General features: G+C 35.3%; 1 protein-coding gene across 1 annotated transcript in view; it reads left to right on the top strand.

The window, feature by feature from the left end:
• The window catches only part of RYR2 (ryanodine receptor 2), a 443,307-nt gene that overhangs the window by 287,459 nt on the left and 137,815 nt on the right, over window positions 1-18,033 (top strand). Inside the window, exons 37-47 of the mRNA XM_059830672.1 lie at window positions 375-1,176; window positions 1,701-1,901; window positions 2,024-2,129; window positions 6,398-6,541; window positions 9,262-9,535; window positions 12,150-12,264; window positions 12,855-12,987; window positions 14,219-14,322; window positions 15,722-15,857; window positions 16,547-16,733; window positions 17,208-17,313. Coding sequence (XP_059686655.1) covers window positions 375-1,176; window positions 1,701-1,901; window positions 2,024-2,129; window positions 6,398-6,541; window positions 9,262-9,535; window positions 12,150-12,264; window positions 12,855-12,987; window positions 14,219-14,322; window positions 15,722-15,857; window positions 16,547-16,733; window positions 17,208-17,313 — 2,308 coding nt within the window. The remainder of the gene's footprint in view (window positions 1-374; window positions 1,177-1,700; window positions 1,902-2,023; window positions 2,130-6,397; window positions 6,542-9,261; window positions 9,536-12,149; window positions 12,265-12,854; window positions 12,988-14,218; window positions 14,323-15,721; window positions 15,858-16,546; window positions 16,734-17,207; window positions 17,314-18,033) is intronic.

The raw sequence follows: 18,033 nt of genomic DNA, 5'->3' as shown, positions 1-18,033 counted from the left end.
CAATAAATGATATAAGTATCTCAACCTATACGAGTTTTAAAACTTTCATTTTCAGTTATTGAAATTCTTGTTTGTAGTATGAAGTAGTAGTTTGTAGTATTCTGTGTTAAGTAAATAATTTTGATCTTTCCCCACTGAAAGTAATTGAAGTTGTACTTTAGGAGTGACTTGAATAAATTCCTGATTGAACTTTGTTATTAGTCCTTGATTCTTAGGTTGACAGTGTTTCTCACATGAAAGCTGAAAAGTGGAAAAAGTCCATCCCTAGAACTGATATTGTGCCAATGTTATCCTTAGGGAGAATTTTGAATTCCTTCTCTTAAGTGAGTTTTTGCATTGATATGAAATTTACTGTATTGTTTTTTTCTCTGCAGAACAATTGATATTTTAGAGCTGACAGAACAAGAAGAATTGCTGAAATTTCACTACCATACTCTCCGATTATATTCAGCTGTTTGTGCTTTAGGCAACAACCGAGTGGCCCATGCTATGTGCAGCCATGTGGATGAATCTCAGCTCCTGTATGCTATTGAGAATAAATATATGCCAGGATTATTACGTGCAGGATATTATGACTTACTCATTGACATCCATCTCAATACCTATGCAACTGCCAGGTTAATGATGAATAATGAATTTATAGTTCCAATGACAGATGAGACCAAGAGTATTACTTTGTTTCCTGATGAAAACAAAAAACATGGCCTCCCTGGTATAGGACTTAGCACCTCATTAAGGCCAAGAATGCAGTTCTCCTCTCCGAGTTTTGTAAGCATTAGTAGTGAATGCTTTCAGTTCAGTCCTGAATTCCCTCTGGAAATCTTAAAGGCCAAAACCATAGAGATGCTGACTGAAGCTGTTCAGGAGGGCAGCCTCCATGTCAGAGATCCAGTTGGAGGTTCTACAGAATTTCTGTTTGTCCCTCTCATCAAGCTCTTTTATACCCTCCTAATTATGGGAATCTTCCACAATGGGGATCTGAAACACATCTTGCAGTTGATTGAGCCCCGGGTTTTCAAAGAAGCAATGAGCCAGGAGGATGAAATCGATTTCTCGGAGAAGGAGCTGAGTGCAGATGAGCTCAAGTCAGAAGAAGGAGAGGAAGAAACCAGAGGGGAGCAAGTGCCAAAGGAAGGACTCCTTCAGATGAAACTTCCAGAACCTGTTAAATTACAGGTAACAATGCTGCTGCGATAGTGGTTGTTCCCATTTCTTCACAGATCCTTTTTTCTTCACTTGGTAATTTCTCTTTCAAGGAATACAGCATTTTGATTTCAGTTAAATAGAGAAGGAATTTCCTTACAGTAAACAACAAGATTTAATATCTTCCTGATGATATGAACTTGTTCATACTGTTGTTTCATTAAATAGAATTTCTTTCCCAATGACATTAGCAGGGAATTCTTCATTTTTATGGATCCAAACAGAAAAGAGATTCCCTAGAAGCAAGGAGTAAATCCATTCTCTTATGAATTTTATTAAAGTCTTACACTTTATATATCTGAGGCACATAAATCACTTGCAGATGCCAGATATTCCTGGTGCAAGACTACTTCATGTGTAGTAAATGACAGCATTAAAGATTTCAGTCACTTTATTTGATAGTAACTGCTGCTGTAAGGAATCTGTGCTTATTTGCATAATATGAGATATTTCTTAGCTTGCCGACTCTTCTTTCTCTTACGATACTGTTTTCTCAGATGTGTCATCTTCTCCAGTACCTGTGTGACTGCCAAGTACGACACCGAATAGAAGCCATTGTAGCATTTTCGGATGATTTTGTGGCCAAGCTTCAAGAGAATCAGCGCTTCCGGTACAATGAAGTGATGCAGGCCTTAAACATGTCTGCTGCCCTGACAGCTAGGAAAACAAAAGAATTTCGATCCCCACCTCAGGAGCAGGTACAGCTTATAATGGACAATTTATTTTTTGTTGTGCTCTATGTGTGGCAGAGTTCTGTTTGATTTCAAAGTTTTTCCTTTTGGAGATCAGTGTCATTTGCCTTTCCTTTGTATTCTTTAAGATTAACATGCTGCTGAACTTTAAAGATGATAAAAATGATTGTCCTTGCCCTGAAGAAATTCGGGATCAACTCTTGGATTTCCATGAAGATCTAATGACACACTGTGGTAAATCTTGTTACTAAATATTTTTGCATTTTTAATTATATTAGCTTTAGAAGCAATTTTTCTAAATAATTTTACATAAGAAAGACCAACTAATTAGTCTATAGATTACATTGTATCAGTTATAAATACTAAAAAAATAAAGATACTCAGCTTGTAGTCAAAACCAAGGAAATGTTGTTATCCTCCTATCTGGTGAAACTAGAATGGAATGCAGTATGTTTTGCTTCATGAGGGAAAAGGGGTTTTTTTCACCCATACAACTCTGTGGGAATTTCTTTGGGCTTAATGTATTGGATAACGCTGTAGCTCACTTGTTATTCAAGGGCTTCCTCTGTCCTATTCCCTCTTCCTTTCCCTCCCTTGCATACGTTGGTATAGGTCATCTTTGCTGTATCGAGTTGACTATGGCCATGTTAACTGCAGTATAACATAATATTAATGACTGATTCTTTTCAGACATGAATAAAATTATGGAAGTTTATAGAAATAGACTAATAAACAAAAGGAGCAGTTAAATTTCTGTGGGTTTGATTTCTTCACTTTAATTAATAAAAAACGATTACATTCAAATACAAAAATACCAATATAAAAATGGAGCTCCAAAATCTGTATTTTAAATGTCAGGATCATATCCATGAATACTGCAAATTCGGTTATAGAGTAGTTTTGTTAGGAATGCATGCTTGCTTACTTACATTTTGCATTGAGGACTTTGTTGTTTTCCTGTTTGGAGGATACTGATCCCTTCATTTTACTTCCGTACACTATTTTTAAAAAAGTAAGTAAAAGAGACACTTAGCAGACAGCATGAGCAGACAAGCAGCTGAACTTTCACATCATGTAGCTAGAAGAAGCTAATGCAGGGATGTGTGATAATATTTTTTAAACTAATACTCTGGTCAAGGAAACAGCTTTGGACAGGAGGATCTCTGCACTTCTCCTCCTGAATTGCATTCCTTACTGATCCTGGTTTCACTGGAAATAACTACTTTAAAATAGTCAAATAAATAAAAACATGCCATCAATATCTGACTTCATAATACATGAATTTTCTTTCTTGGTAGAGCAAACGCTGTTGATATCCTTGTGTATCACAAGATAATTTGGTTAGACTGGTCCATCTCAAAGATATTTGTTACGAAAATAATCACAGATTTATTAAGGTGTCAAATATCACGGAAGGTCTTTAATGCAGCCCCCTACTCAAAGCAGAGTCAACGCTGAACTCAGACTTGGTTGCTCATCGATTTTTGCACTTAGGTCTTGAGAGTTTCTAAGCACACAGATTCCACAATGTCTTTGGGCAATGTGTTGCAGGTTTTGAGTGTCCTAATGGTGATTTTTTTTTTTTCTTTTTTCCTTATGTCAGTATGGAATCCTGCCTGTTTTAGTTTGACAATTGTATCTTGTTCCCTCAAAAAAGAGCATGGCTGCATTTTCTTGCTAACTTCCTTGTAGGTTTTGGTGGAATGCTATTAGGTCCATAAAGCTTCTATTCTGCAGGTTGACAAATGTGGTTCCTTCATCCATTCCTCATAGGAGAAGTGTTCCAGCCACCAATCATCTTGATGGGCCATTGTTGGATGCTTTCCAGCTTTTCAATGTTTTTCTTATATTGGGTTACCCAAAACTGGATGTGCTATTCCAGATGTCATCTCATGAGTGCCGAGTACTGGGGAATAATCACTTGCCTTGAGCTAGTGATGATGTTTCTGCTAATATAGGATATTTTTAGCTCTCCTTGCTGTTAGAGTGTGCTGCTGACTGGTGTCTATCTTGCTGTTCAACAGGACCCCCAAAGTTCTTTTTGCAAAGATGTTTTTTTAACCAGTTCATGCCCTGCCTGTATGGTCACATGGGGTTGGTCTGTCCAAGTTGCAAAACTTCTTTGCATTCATCCTTGCTGGACTTCGAGAATCCTGCCAGCCCATTCCTCTACCCTGTTGAGCTTCCCGCCCTTGAGTGTGTTTTCTGCTCCCCCCAATTTGTATCATCCACAAACTTGATGAAGGTGCATTATGACACTTCAAATGAAATATTTTTATTTTAAATGAAAAATGAAAAAAGAAAAAAAAAAGGAAAATTCAAAGTAAACTGTCAGTTGACAGCAAAGAAGATGAAATAAAGAATTTAGAAATAACGTTTGAAAGGAAAAGAGGCTTTATCTTTCTCTTTGATTTTCCATTTTTTTAGTCTTTTACCATCATTCTCCTCTGTTTAAATTACTTGGTCTAGTTTTGTCATTATTTTTCTTTTCTTTATGGGGAAATAGTCATTTGCATAATCTGTAAGTAGAAAATTAATTTTGTGGGTCAGAGGATGTATTACAGTAGAGCAGAATTAATTACTCTGTGTATTCAAAATATGACTATTGCAAAATAGGTAAAACAATTATACATCCTGAGTTCTGTGTTTAGTTGATTAGCCAGCCACTATTTGGGGATTCACATCTTGTGAAATGGTTGAGAGACAATTATATTGACAGTTTGCAAATCAGAAGAGTACAGCTAGAGCTCAGGGAACAGCATAACTGTGGGAAAACAGACATTTCATTTGAGTAACTTCAGGGCATCTCTGCCTTCTAACTGATAAGACATTTCAATGCCTTTACTGTTAATTAGTTTGGTTGAACAGATGGCTGTCCAAACCATTTTGTAGTATGATTTAGTGTAAAATATGAAGTTACTAATGATCCTTGTTTAGTTTAGTGTCAATTACTCTCAGGACAAAATCTAACAAAAAAACTTTTAATGGAAATGGAACTGTACTTAATGCAAAAAATCAATTAAAACCAGATGCAATAAATTGAGAAGAATGATGTAGCGTCATGAAGAAACATCCTATAAAATTCAAGACTGCTAAAGAACTCCGCACAAAACCCTTAACTTTAGAACTTATAGTGGAAACTAAAAAACCCAGAAAAAATAGTTGAATGACCTTTTTCCTTTGAGCATATTTTAGTGTGAGTAATAGGTATAGGTCAAGATTTTGAATTCCTTTACAATGTATGCATGAATGAATAAAGTTAAAAACATGAGAGAAATGAGCTGACAGGAATCCTATGAAGTTCAGTAATTGGAAGTGCAAAGTCCTGCACCTGGGGAGGAATAACCCCATGCAGCAAGGACAGGCTAGGGACCAAACTGGAAAGTAACTTTGCAGAAAAGGACCTGGGGATCCTGGTGGACAACAAGGTGAGCATGAGCAGCAATGGGCCCTTGTGGCAAAGAAAGCCAACAGTTGAGCTCCCCAGTACCAGAGAGACATGGACACACTGGAGTGAGTCCAGGGAGTCAAAGATGATTTAATTATTGGCGCATCTTTTGTAAGAGGAGAGACTGAGAAGGCTGGGGTTGTTTAACTTGAAGAGAAAGCTCTTTACTCAGGGGAAGTAAAGAAGGCTGAGCCAGACTTGCCTCAGTGGTGCCTAGTGACAGCGTAAGAGACAACGGGCACAAATTGAAATACAGGAAATTCTACATATTTTTTTTTTTGCTGTAGGAGTGATGGAACTCAAGAACAGGTTGCCCAGAGAGGTTGTGGAGACTCCACCTTAGGAGATGGACAAAACCTGACTGGACGTGGTCCTGAGCAACCTCGTCTAGTTGAACTTGCTTTGAGCAGGGAGGCTGGACCAGACAATCTCTAAATGCTCATTCCAACCTCAGCTGTTCTGTGATTCCAAAAAGCCTCACATGCATTTTTTTTTATTTTTTTTTTTTTTTTTTTACATTTTTATAGCTTGTTATAGGAATATCATGAAAAAGTCACTGTATTGTGAAGGTGGCTACTTTCTTCTGACTGGTCACTAGAAGGTATATTTATTGTAACTTTAGTTCTTTCACTTCTATGATATGTTTTACCTAAAAATCTCCTAGTCTTTACTAGTATCAGTTGAACCATACTTCTGAGCTATGTATGTCCAAAAACACAGGCATCAGCATTAGCACGGAAACGCAAGCCTTTCACATACTGGGGGAGTTGACCACAGAAATATGTATATTTTATGTATAATAACACACAATTTCTACAGTAAATTAATAAGATTACATGACGTTATCTGCAGTTTCCTGCCTTGCACATATACCTGATCTATACTTGTTCCAAACTGCTGGTTAAGCATATCCCATATCAAACTCTTTTGTAGTTCTAACAGAGCAGAACAACCTAGTTCAGTTTGATTATGTTTGTACATACAAGATACAAAACATGTCTGTAACTTGTTTAATTTTATTCTTTTACTATTTAGTGTACATTTTTTATTTCAGGAATTGAACTAGATGAAGATGGAACCTTGGATGGAAACAGTGATTTAACCATTAGGGGTCGTCTCCTATACCTTATGGAAAAAGTTACTTATCTGAAGAAGAAGCAAGCCGAGAAGCCAGTTGATGATGATGCTAAGACATCCTGTAAGCGAAATCGAATCAGTTTATTGTATCCTAATTCCAAAAGACAAAAGAAGCAGGGAAGGAAGTTTTTCATATATTTTCAGCCTAAACAAGGTGGATTTTTAGTGAAACATTTGTGCACCTTAAAGTTTTTAGCTCTGACTCAAAACAAACTCAGATGGAATTTTTACGATAGGCAGGTTTGTTTCTCAATGGGATGTAGTGGAAAATTCCTTCTACTGGCTTTTTCACCCTTAATCCTTTTTCAAGTCATAATTTTTCCAGAATGTATCTTGCTTTTCGTAGAATTAGTGCAGACTTAATAATTTTAGCAAGGTCCTGATTATGAGAACTTGCTCATAAAATCAGATGCAGCAGCTTCAAATCAGTATTTGCATGAAGATTACCAAATTAAAGATGACTGTGCAATCAGACTGTAATTTGCAAAGCTGTACTTAGGAGGAGCCTCCCCACCCAACTAAAATTCAAGATTTGCTGACTGTGACTGTTGCTCTGTCATTTTCTTGACACTCTCTGCCTTTCCATCTTGATGAGAATCATTGCCAGTGGCATCCAAGTTCTGCACTTGGTGCCAACTGATTATGGTATTTTATTTATTTTTTACTTGTCAATGCTGATTTTATTTTTATAATTTTTTTTTTCTTTATTATGGTGGATAGCACTTTCAATTGTCCTAATTTTTTATGCTGCTACCCTACCAGCAGGAATGAATTTCTGGGCACACAGTTTAGGTGTTCTGACTTTGGTAAAAAACTTGGTTTCCATTATTGACTACACAGAATTCCTAGGGAGACTGGCCTTTTAACTTGGTTGCTTAATGTAAGTGCCTGAAGTTATGGGATGAGATGATTTCCTCAGGGTACTTATAATGAGATGGCTTCTTAGCTGCCAGTTATTAGTGTTAGTTTAGTGTTTTTTAAGTAGAAATATTTTTGCCCTCCTAAAAGTGTGCTGTTTAGCTTTGCAGTTTATAACTGTTATTTCAGTTATCAGGCAGTGATAATTAGAGGCTAGGTCTATGTAGAATGTGGTGATGAATCTTCTGGTTTCCTAATTTTTTTTCTTGCAGTAAGCTAAAGCTCTACAAAATCTAATTCCCTCTCTCTCATGTTAGTTGAAAGACAGTATTATATCAAACAAATAAAATAGTATTGTGGTGGCTAGGCTGCTTGGGTTCTTTGTTGCAAGCAAGATAACAGCCCGACCCACAGGTAGGTGGGATGCAGTACTGCAGTTATCAAAACAAGAGCCAAATGACAGCCTGCTCATATGATTCTTCAAAAAAACAATGGAAACTTGCTATTGCATTGTGTCCCTTCTTGTTGTTATTTATTTCAGTCCTTTTGAAATATCAGCACAAAAACATTTCATCCTTTTACTTATTTTTAAAGTGTTTTTATTTTAAAAAAATGCTATGCTGTGTGACAATGGAAACACCTATAGTTCAGTATTTGGACAGTAACAATAAAATACAGTACTATTGCTCTTTTTTTTCTCTGACCCTGTATTAGCACATCTTAACACAAATTCTCTTTTTTGTTAAACATTCTCTTTTCTGTAAACTCCTGTCCCTTCAATACCTTTAAGTACTTTTACTTTTGTTTGAGTTTAGCATGAAATTGCATCTGGTTTACTCCAAAATCATGTTACTGTCTCAACACATAGATTTCTAATTTGAAAATATTTTTTATGTTTGGTCTGCATCAGCCACCTTCTTCTACACCAGGATATTTATTAGGCAGTTTATTGAACTTCAGGAGGGATTATCAAATTTTGCTTGTCAAACTTTCACTGTTATCTGCTTGACATGGAAATAAATTGATTAGTTAGGTAAGTACTAAAGGTGAAATTCTCTAGTGTATAACTATCAGGATATCTGAAGAGGATCCTGTATTGATCTGACAAAGTCTTGCAAATCTGAATGGAAGTTCCCTGAGATGGGAAAAAAAAATTATTCAATTGTCTTTGTCAAATACTTTGTCTTCACTGTTAGTTCATGAGTAATTTTTCTAAACAGTAGTCTCAAATCTTAACTGATATTATATAGCTTGTCTATTTTAATACATGACTTTCCCAAATATAAAAATATATATCCCAATTAATAAAGACTGTCAGTGAGAATACCAGATATGCGTTTCGTGCTTCATTAGAGACTGAATTCAAAATATGGAAACGATGATTTGCCATTTATTTGATTGGAGTCTCTTAATTTCTGTTTCTTTTGAAGGACCTTTTGGTTTTGGCAAAGGACTAAGTTAAATTATTGTGGTTTGTACATTATAAAATTTTGAGTAGATACAGAGCTTAGACATGTAAATAAATAATACAGTATTTACATCTGCTACCAGTATATTTTTCCAGTCTTAACTTCATACTATGTAAGAAAACTCCTCAGACCTGAATTCCTGGAAAAATCTTAAAAGCAATATGTAGAAATAAATCCGGTGACTTTGTGAGCATCTTGTATGTTTTCATAATTTTTTATGTTATCAGATTTATTTTCTGTATTTTATTTTTAAATATAGGCTTTTGGTTTTGAGATGTTTCTGCTTCTCTTGTGTGATTTTATTTTCCTTTGATAGTCTGCTAAAGAAATATCAAGAAAGAGGTGCTTCTTAAGAATTGAATTCATTCCAATTCATGCTGCATAATGGGTTCTGAGGGACTACCAGTAGAGACATGAGCAATTAATGGTAATTTTGTGATTTATATGTTCACAGCTACTCTTCAGCAGTTGATTTCAGACACAATGGTACGCTGGGCCCAGGAATCGGTGATAGAAGACCCGGAGTTAGTGAGGGCCATGTTTGTATTGCTACATCGCCAATATGATGGTATCGGTGGCCTGGTTCGAGCCCTACCAAAGACCTACACCATAAATAGTGTGTCTGTGGAAGACACAATCAATCTTCTGGCATCCCTCGGCCAAATCCGTTCCTTGCTTAGTGTCAGAATGGGGAAGGAGGAAGAGAAACTTATGATTCGTGGATTAGGGTAAATAACTAGAGTGTAACATCTCTTTATTTACAGATATTTGTTGTTATTTGCTGTATGGTTATGGCCAAGTTTATCCATGAAGTTTGAATGTGAATAGTCTATAGGGGTGTAAATGCAGACGCTGGTATCAGTTGTGTAGTATCTTCAGTTGAAAGATACAGCCTTTGCAGCATTGTATGTGTTATTTTTGGAGAGAAGCAAATGACATCTGTAAGACTTCTTGTGATAAAAGTTGAAAACATCTATGTTTTTTGATATTACAAAATATATCTTGTTACCATATTTTAAATAGTATGGCTATGAAGAATCTTATCAAGAATACTGCCCATTTTATATGAATGCATTGACTGGTAGCTGTTGACACATACAATCCCCGCCCAGCAGTCAGCTAATGGAATTGTGTCTACATGTACATATGCCATCTTTTTATTGCACTGAATGTAGTTGGTACTATTTGAACTATGAAGTAATTCACCCAGTCTTATTTTTCCTAATTATATCACAGAATCATAGAATCACTAAGGTTGGAAAAGACCTGTAAGATCATCAAGTCCAACCATTAACTAACACCACCATGCCCATTAAACCATGTTCCACAATGCCTTGTCCACACGTTCCTTGAACAATATGATTAATAATAGTGAAATATAGCCTAAAAAGAGTACAATTGGAGAAAATAGTAAAGAAAACCTGATCATCTCTCTTAGTAAAGAGTTTGGGTTTTTACTCTCACTTTTTTCAAAGAAATGTTACTATCTGAGAGATGTCTGGTGAGATTAAACGTCAGCTGTGATCTATTAGAAATTTCCAATCAGCAAGAACAATGACAGCCAAAGACAGCATTATATAAAGAATGCAAGGAGAAGAGAAACTTTTCTTGTGCAAAATACCTTTTTCTTCTTCTTTTTGAGCTTACTGAGAACCTCAAATATCCAAATAATGTCTATACATAGTTTTGTAGTGTCATTATGACAATACCTACTTCTTATGAAAGAAGTGTCATGTTGTGCTTTCTTTTTGTTCTTTTAAATTTTTTTCCTCAATTTTCTGCTACGAATTAAAATGTACAGTTTTGTGAATCTGATTTAATTTTAACAATGTTTTTGGTGATATGTGAAAGTCTGGTGTAAGGAAGAAAGAGTACTCTCTGTTAAGTTAGTCTTCTCACTGCCTATTCTTATCACACTTCTTTGTAGCCTCTGTCATAGTCTCGTTTATCTTATAGGTTACCCAGCTGAGCCATTTGTACCTTTTATAGCCTAACCCAGGCTCCAGCACCTATTTAGAAATGCCAAGTTTTTTGCTGTGAGTGGAAAATACTCCTTTATTCCAGCTGAGAAATGGAAGTGTCACTCATTCCTGCTTAAAACTCAGTTTCCTCAGAAATGCTGTTAAGATTTTTTTTCTTAAGTGTGACATTTCATAATGCAGTCCACAGTTAAACAGGACACTGAAAGAGGATGTACTTTGCAAAGTACTGTTGTATTGCTGGCCAGCCCCTAAGGTGACGTTTTGACTTTCTGTACTGTATTTCTGTAAAAGAAAGCTGCTGTAGACAAACTAGTGTTTAGAATGACTTGGCAGATCAATACCATCAAGGTCTTTTTCCACAGCATGAAGCATTAGTGCAGAAAGGAGATGTGGTATGGATAGCTTTTGGAGGCAGGGCCTATCTTCTGTCATCTCTCATGAGAAGTCTGTTTGTAGGCTTTGGGGGTAAAAGATCAGCTAAGCTTTCTGGGAGTTACTGGGAGTCAACAACTCTGATAGTGCCACTTATGTCAGACATACTGCATGCATTCTGTTGCATGACTGGTAGTTGTGGATTTGTAGCTTTTAAAGTCATGGAACGGTCCTCTTCACTACTCATCTTTTATAAGGCTGAAATTTTCCTTGCCTGATTGCAGGAGTTTTAGGTCAGAAAAAAAAAAAAATTGCTATAAAATGTACAATGAAATTTGAGCAGTTGTCAACAGTATTTTCTATAATGACTTGCTAGTCCCTTTCTCCCATTACCTAGTTGCTTTCACATTTGTTTGTGGGTTGTCTGTGATTTCAAGACAAATTACATTTTTTAGAAATTTAATTACATTTTAAGCATACGTACACTGGACATAACATGTCTGCATAAAATATTGACATTATAATCTTCAGGACTGGTTTTAAAGTATGTAAATCTGTTCTACTGAAATATGTAGGAGAGAACACTTCTGCTGAGCAGTAACTCATGAAGTAAGGTTAATATTTATGTAGCTTCTGTTTCTGTTGCTTAGAGGATAGCTGGATATACATTCTCTTTCCCCTGCAATTGTTTTTTCTTGGTTTTGGTGGCAAATGTCAAATGTCTCAAGATTGAAATATTCTGAAAAGAATGCTTTGTCAAAAATATTGATTAGTTGAATTTAAAATTTAAGCTAATATAGCAGTTTTGATCATGCTCTTGTCAGAAAATTATTTTAGATTTGGAATGGAATTTCTAATGAAAATTAGAGGTAAATTTTCACCTCAGGTGGCGAAGAATTGCACAGTAAATCAGCTTTGCAAATAAAATAATAGGTAAACTATTGGTCCATAACATTTTAATCCATTTTTTAATTTTGTTTTCCTGCAGAGACATCATGAATAATAAAGTATTTTACCAACATCCAAATCTTATGAGAGCTTTAGGCATGCATGAAACTGTCATGGAAGTGATGGTAAATGTGCTTGGTGGAGGAGAATCCAAGGTAAAGCAATTCATTGTTAGAAGTCAGAGAGTTTAGAATATAGCTGTTTAAAGCTTTATGCTGTAAGGCACTGAGCAGTCACTGGAGGTACTGAGACCATAACCTCTTACTGATTTCCATTAGCACAATGATTGAATAAGTTGTTAGAAGAATCTATCCTTCCATTCTGGAGGAAGATATAATTAGCATTGTAATTTCAGATGCATTAAAGAAAAACCTGTAAATAGCACTTTATATGCTTACTGGGTTTTGAAGGGGACATCTTTTTAGAAACTAATTAAAAATCAATGCAGTATTACTCTGTGAATCTGAGCATTCACATTCTTTCATGTTTGAATCTAGAATTTATAGGTGATCCCAGCTCTTGTTTTTCAAGCTTATACCTTGATCTTTGGGCTTAAGGAGTTATTTACTTGCTGAGAAAGCCCTGTTGATTCCAGGGTGAAACCTAAATAGTTAACTTCACTGAGGTGCAATGAATACAATGCAAAAGTGTTAGTGTGTTAAAAGGCTGTTACATAAATGATCCTTTGCAAGTTTTATGCCTGTCTTAGAGTTTGAGCCTCAGTCTGTTTTTATTTGCTTTTTAGGAAATCACTTTCCCAAAGATGGTGGCAAACTGCTGTCGTTTTCTATGTTATTTCTGCCGCATCAGCAGGCAGAATCAAAAAGCTATGTTTGATCATCTTAGCTATTTATTGGAAAACAGTAGTGTTGGCCTTGGTAAGTAAGAATTGTGTGGCTTTTGAGATTCTAAACCAAAAACAAAGTCTTAAAACTTTCTGCTGATTTTTATTTATATATATGTGTGTGTGTGTGTGTGTGTGTGTATAAAAACCCCACCTGTGTTTTCTGCATCCCTCTGTTTGTGCACTCTGTTTGTGTAGAAGTTTCTCCTTTACCCAGTGCAAAAATATCTTCATTAACTGTATTGCTAACTCCAAACAAACCCCTGACAGTAGCATTAAGTTGAGATAATTTAGTATGCACTTTTCTGTATGTGCCTGGACATTACGAGAGAGTCAGTGTTTAGTTGCGAATTTTGAGGAACAGAATAACATCCTGATTTTGATGAAGTCATCATAAATAAGTGTTGGCAGCATTTTGTTAGGGTTTACTTCTCACCGCTTAAGCTTGCTCCCCTGCACTTTCTTCTGTGGACTGTTCAGTATACACCTATGGCAGTGGGAGAAATACAGAGCTCATTTGCTTGGGCATGTATAGATGCCCAGAAATGAACCCTGAAATTTTCTTAAAATGTTAGCCTTTCTTTTTTAGGCTGAAGTGTTATAGAGGAGATACATTTATCCTTTATTTAATTTAGTACTTGTAATTGAGAATATATAATTATTTAGAATCATGATAATATTTTTTTTTAAATGATCACAAATTCCTTATTAATGTATAAATACAGGACAGAAGCATAAACTAAAAGTCTTTTTGGAGAGAAGGTGCCCAAATCAAATGCATTTGGAGTGTTAATATGAAAACCTTATCTTTTTATAATGCTATAATTACTGCCATTTTTTAAAGAAATAGATAACATATAATCTTATATTTTAAAGCTTAAAGATATTTTCTATTTCAATTTGATAAAATGTCAGTGTTTTAGATATAAAATCCACACTACCTTTTTCTCAAAATAAAGTTGTGTTAGTTACAAAAATTAGAAAGGATGAGATCTTAAAACAAAGTCTGTGATGAGAATAGGAATGTGTTAGAAAAGTTGTTTCTACCTTGAACATCTACCTTGTATTTTGATTTCATATCAATGTCAAATTTCATGCAAGTGCATGATGATTTATTATAAACTGAGTGGTATAAATTATATGCTTATAGACATGTGCTAACTAATGACAAAATGTATTTTATTAAATTTTTTTTGTAAATGTATTTCCTATGAATTTGTTGGGTTTTATTAAATTGGTGTTGCAACTAAATGTTATTTTAACAGCCTCTCCTTCTATGCGAGGATCAACTCCTTTAGATGTTGCAGCAGCCTCTGTAATGGATAACAATGAACTTGCACTAGCTTTAAGGGAGCCTGATCTGGAGAAGGTTGGTAGCTTCTTTATCAAGCATTTTTTCCCCTGTAGAGAGGGGAAGATTCCTGTTTCCTTGAGTAACCAAAATCCAAGATTATAAGAATTATATGGAAGTTTAAGGTACCTTTCAGAGGAAGCCTGTCAGGGTCTGGTTGTTCTTTCTGCTGGTGGTCTGGATAGTTGAATTGAGTTTATGGTTATTACATACAGAGGTGTAACCAAAAGGAATTGCCTCAAGGGCAGCTCTTACTTTGGCAATAGTGGAGTCCATACCCAACAAAACTGCATGACTAAAATCTTTCTTTGTTGTTCTATCTTGATGGTGACATGCAGTGGTAGCATAATGCAATAGGTGTTACTAGAAGCCTTGTGACAACTTGTTACAATATATGACAAATTTTCATAGAGATATCTACCTATATCTATCTGTATTTTTTCCCAATATTTAAACCTGACTCAGAAAAGATTGAAGGAATTGGGATTAATTAGACTAAAAAATAAACTCAAGAGAGCATGTAACAATTTTGTAGAATATGTAAATTGCTGCTGCAAGAAGGAGTGGAATAATGGTTACTATGTCAGTAGTGGATAAGAAAAGTGGCTTAAATAATGGAAAGACAGATTCAAGACAGACATTAAAACCCACTTCCTAACAGAAAGTAAGGCAATGGGAATACATTGTCCAATTTGTTCTTGAAGACCTCCAATTCTGGAGATGCTATAATCTTCGTAGGAAAGCATCTGTCAGGAGTAATATAAGTGTAGATGATCCTTTCTTGGAATAGGAAGATGGACCATGTGTGTTTAAATGGACATTTTCAGACTTACCATTCTTATAAATGGTCTGCAAAAAGAAGCTGTCTGAACTGGTTAAAGGCTATGCTTACAATTCTTGCAATTCAGAAAGGAGAGAGCCAACTGAAAATGACTACTGAGACTATAGGTCTGAATTACAGGGTGTGTTACTGCTGTGTGTTTAAAAAGGAAGGAAGAAAAAAGGCAAGTGAAATGGAAAGGTTAAAATAAAAGAGTAGACCTGTGAGTTATATTAGAAGATGTGTTTTCAAATATGGATAATGTGTAGCTGGAGAATATTACAAAATTGACTAATTTGTAACACTCAGGGTTGCAAGAGAAATGGATATAGGTAGCAAAGCAGTGTTTTAGAGAGAGGAAGAATGGAATTGAGATAAGTAAGGTCTTGGAGTTCATGGCAGAAGTAGGAAAAGACTGGGAAAATGAACTAAGAAAAAGGCTGCTCTTCTGATTTGCCCAAAGTATCATATGGTTTTGTTGGGGTTAATAGAATGTGGACACCATATCCGAGACAATGTATGAGGATGCTTCACTTAGAAACTGCACTTCTCTGCTTTTTGACAATTAATATAAATTTCATTTTACCTTGCTTTTAGGTGGTTCGCTACTTGGCTGGATGTGGATTGCAGAGTTGTCCTTTGTTGATTTCTAAAGGCTACCCAGACATCGGATGGAATCCAGTTGAAGGAGAGCGATATTTGGATTTTCTTCGTTTTGCTGTTTTTTGCAATGGTAGAGTAGAAGCCTATAAATTTTATAACTTCCTCTAATGTTCAAATAATTTTGTCATTTAAAATAGTAATACAAGCCAACTTGGTAAGTTACTGTAAATTTAAAGGACAATTTGCGGAAAGAGTAGAATTATGCAAGACACGCAGTAACTCAGATGCCCATTTCACAAGTGATACAGGGTCCTATGAGCCTATGTCCCATTTTTTAGATTTTTGAAATGCCCACATCTCTTTTGGGAAGTAGAGAAGAGAGTCCTAAATCTTTTTATGATAAAACTCATGCTAGACATAGAGCCAAACCCCTATCTTTTGTTGAAGATTTAGATAGTCCAATTTCAGTGTTTAGCAGCTATATTGGTCCCCTTGTTAACTCTCACTTGACTGTGAGTCTTTACTACAAATCAGTAGCTTCAGTGATGCTTTAAACATCCTTTATTACATGTTACTTCTTTGGTTCTATTTAATTTTGAATTAAATCATGTTTTATTTCATAGCTTTTATTACAATAATAGAGGAGTATGTTTGTGTGTTTATGTAACTTTATGTAACTTGCCATGATATTTAAACTGTTTTGTAGTTAAAAGTATCTCCTGATGCATACACTCTGCACTTTTGTGTACTTTTTTCTGATTATATTTCAGAAGTCTTTTTGATATAATCTTAGATCTTTATATTTGTTCTATGTGGTAGGAGAGAGTGTGGAGGAGAATGCTAATGTTGTAGTCAGACTGCTTATCCGTCGACCTGAATGTTTTGGTCCAGCTCTAAGAGGAGAAGGAGGCAATGGGTTACTTGCTGCCATGGAGGAAGCAACACAAATATCAGAAGATCCAACAAGAGATGGACCTTCCCCAAGTAATGGAGCTAGTAAAACCCTGTAGGTGCAGTGGAATTGCTTACATTGCCATCACTTTGTTTATTTGTTTTGTAATCTTGGTCATGAAATAAGTTGTTTGTTTTAACATGTGAATTATCAGCTGGATTATTCCTTGGATTCTATGGAGGGTAGAGATTTGTCTTCTGCCAAATAGTGCTTCCTCTGCACTGTTAATTTAAGTAACTCTCTAAATATTAAATCCTCTTTAGAATTCTGTTTGTTCTTTGTTAGTCAGTTAAGAATCAGTCCCCTGATGGAAAATGAGCAGGTAAATTATAACAATACTGATGTCACTACAATTTTTTAGGGACGAATTCCATTCTGTGTTAGTCTGCTAAAAGTCCACTAGTTAACAAGAAGTCACTATGTGTAAGCTGTTATATCTATGAGCAGATTTTCTTTATTTATTGCTGATGTAAAAAATTTCTTGTATTTTTTAATCTTTTAATTGTTTTAACATTTAACTAATTACAGTGAAATGGAAGAACAAGAAGATGACACTATTCATATGGGAAATGCAATCATGACCTTTTATGCTGCTTTGATTGATCTCTTAGGACGTTGTGCCCCTGAAATGCATGTAAGTTTTATGTCTTCATGCATTGGAAAGTAAAGACATAGTTGTTTTACTGATTGTTTGGTGGTTTGTTGTTTAGCTTTTTAAAGCATGATTTTACTCTCTCCATGTACTTATTTAAACAGACTGTTGAAATGGCATATAAAAGAGTAAATATTATAGGGCATTCTTTTAAAACGTAGGAGTAAGCATTGTTCCTGGACAATACGCATCGATATCTCATAGTCTTTATTCACGCTGACAAACTTTCTCAAAGGTAAGATGTTGCTATTTCAGGCATTAAATATAAAGAATTAGACATCTACACTATAAAAACCAAGCCCTTACCACTTAGCTTGAGGCTATTTGTTTATATTTACTATTTGTTTACATTGTTTACAATTCAAAATACCTTCCTGTTCTTTAGAAATTCTACTTAGTTATGCATAGTTTCTCGTTTCACCCTGAAATGTGCCCTAATACATATAGATCAGTACCAGATTAGTGCAGAGATTGATAACTTGAGAAAGGCGAGAGATATCTATATAGTAAGGTCATTGTATGGATATCTATTTTGTTTGAGTAAAAAATTTGTCTTGTTTTCTCCCTGTCTCACTGCCTTTTTTGAAACAAAACAAAAACAACTGCAATACCTGGAGGTGTTGTTATTTGGCCAGGACAGGAAAAATGGCTTTTTTCATTTGAAAAACTGCTTTTGCTTCTCCCCTCCACTCCCCCCATGTG

Source organism: Gavia stellata, chromosome 2 (genome assembly GCF_030936135.1).
Source record: "Gavia stellata isolate bGavSte3 chromosome 2, bGavSte3.hap2, whole genome shotgun sequence".
NCBI lineage: Eukaryota > Metazoa > Chordata > Aves > Gaviiformes > Gaviidae > Gavia > Gavia stellata.
This window is presented reverse-complemented; position numbering and strand designations above follow the sequence as displayed.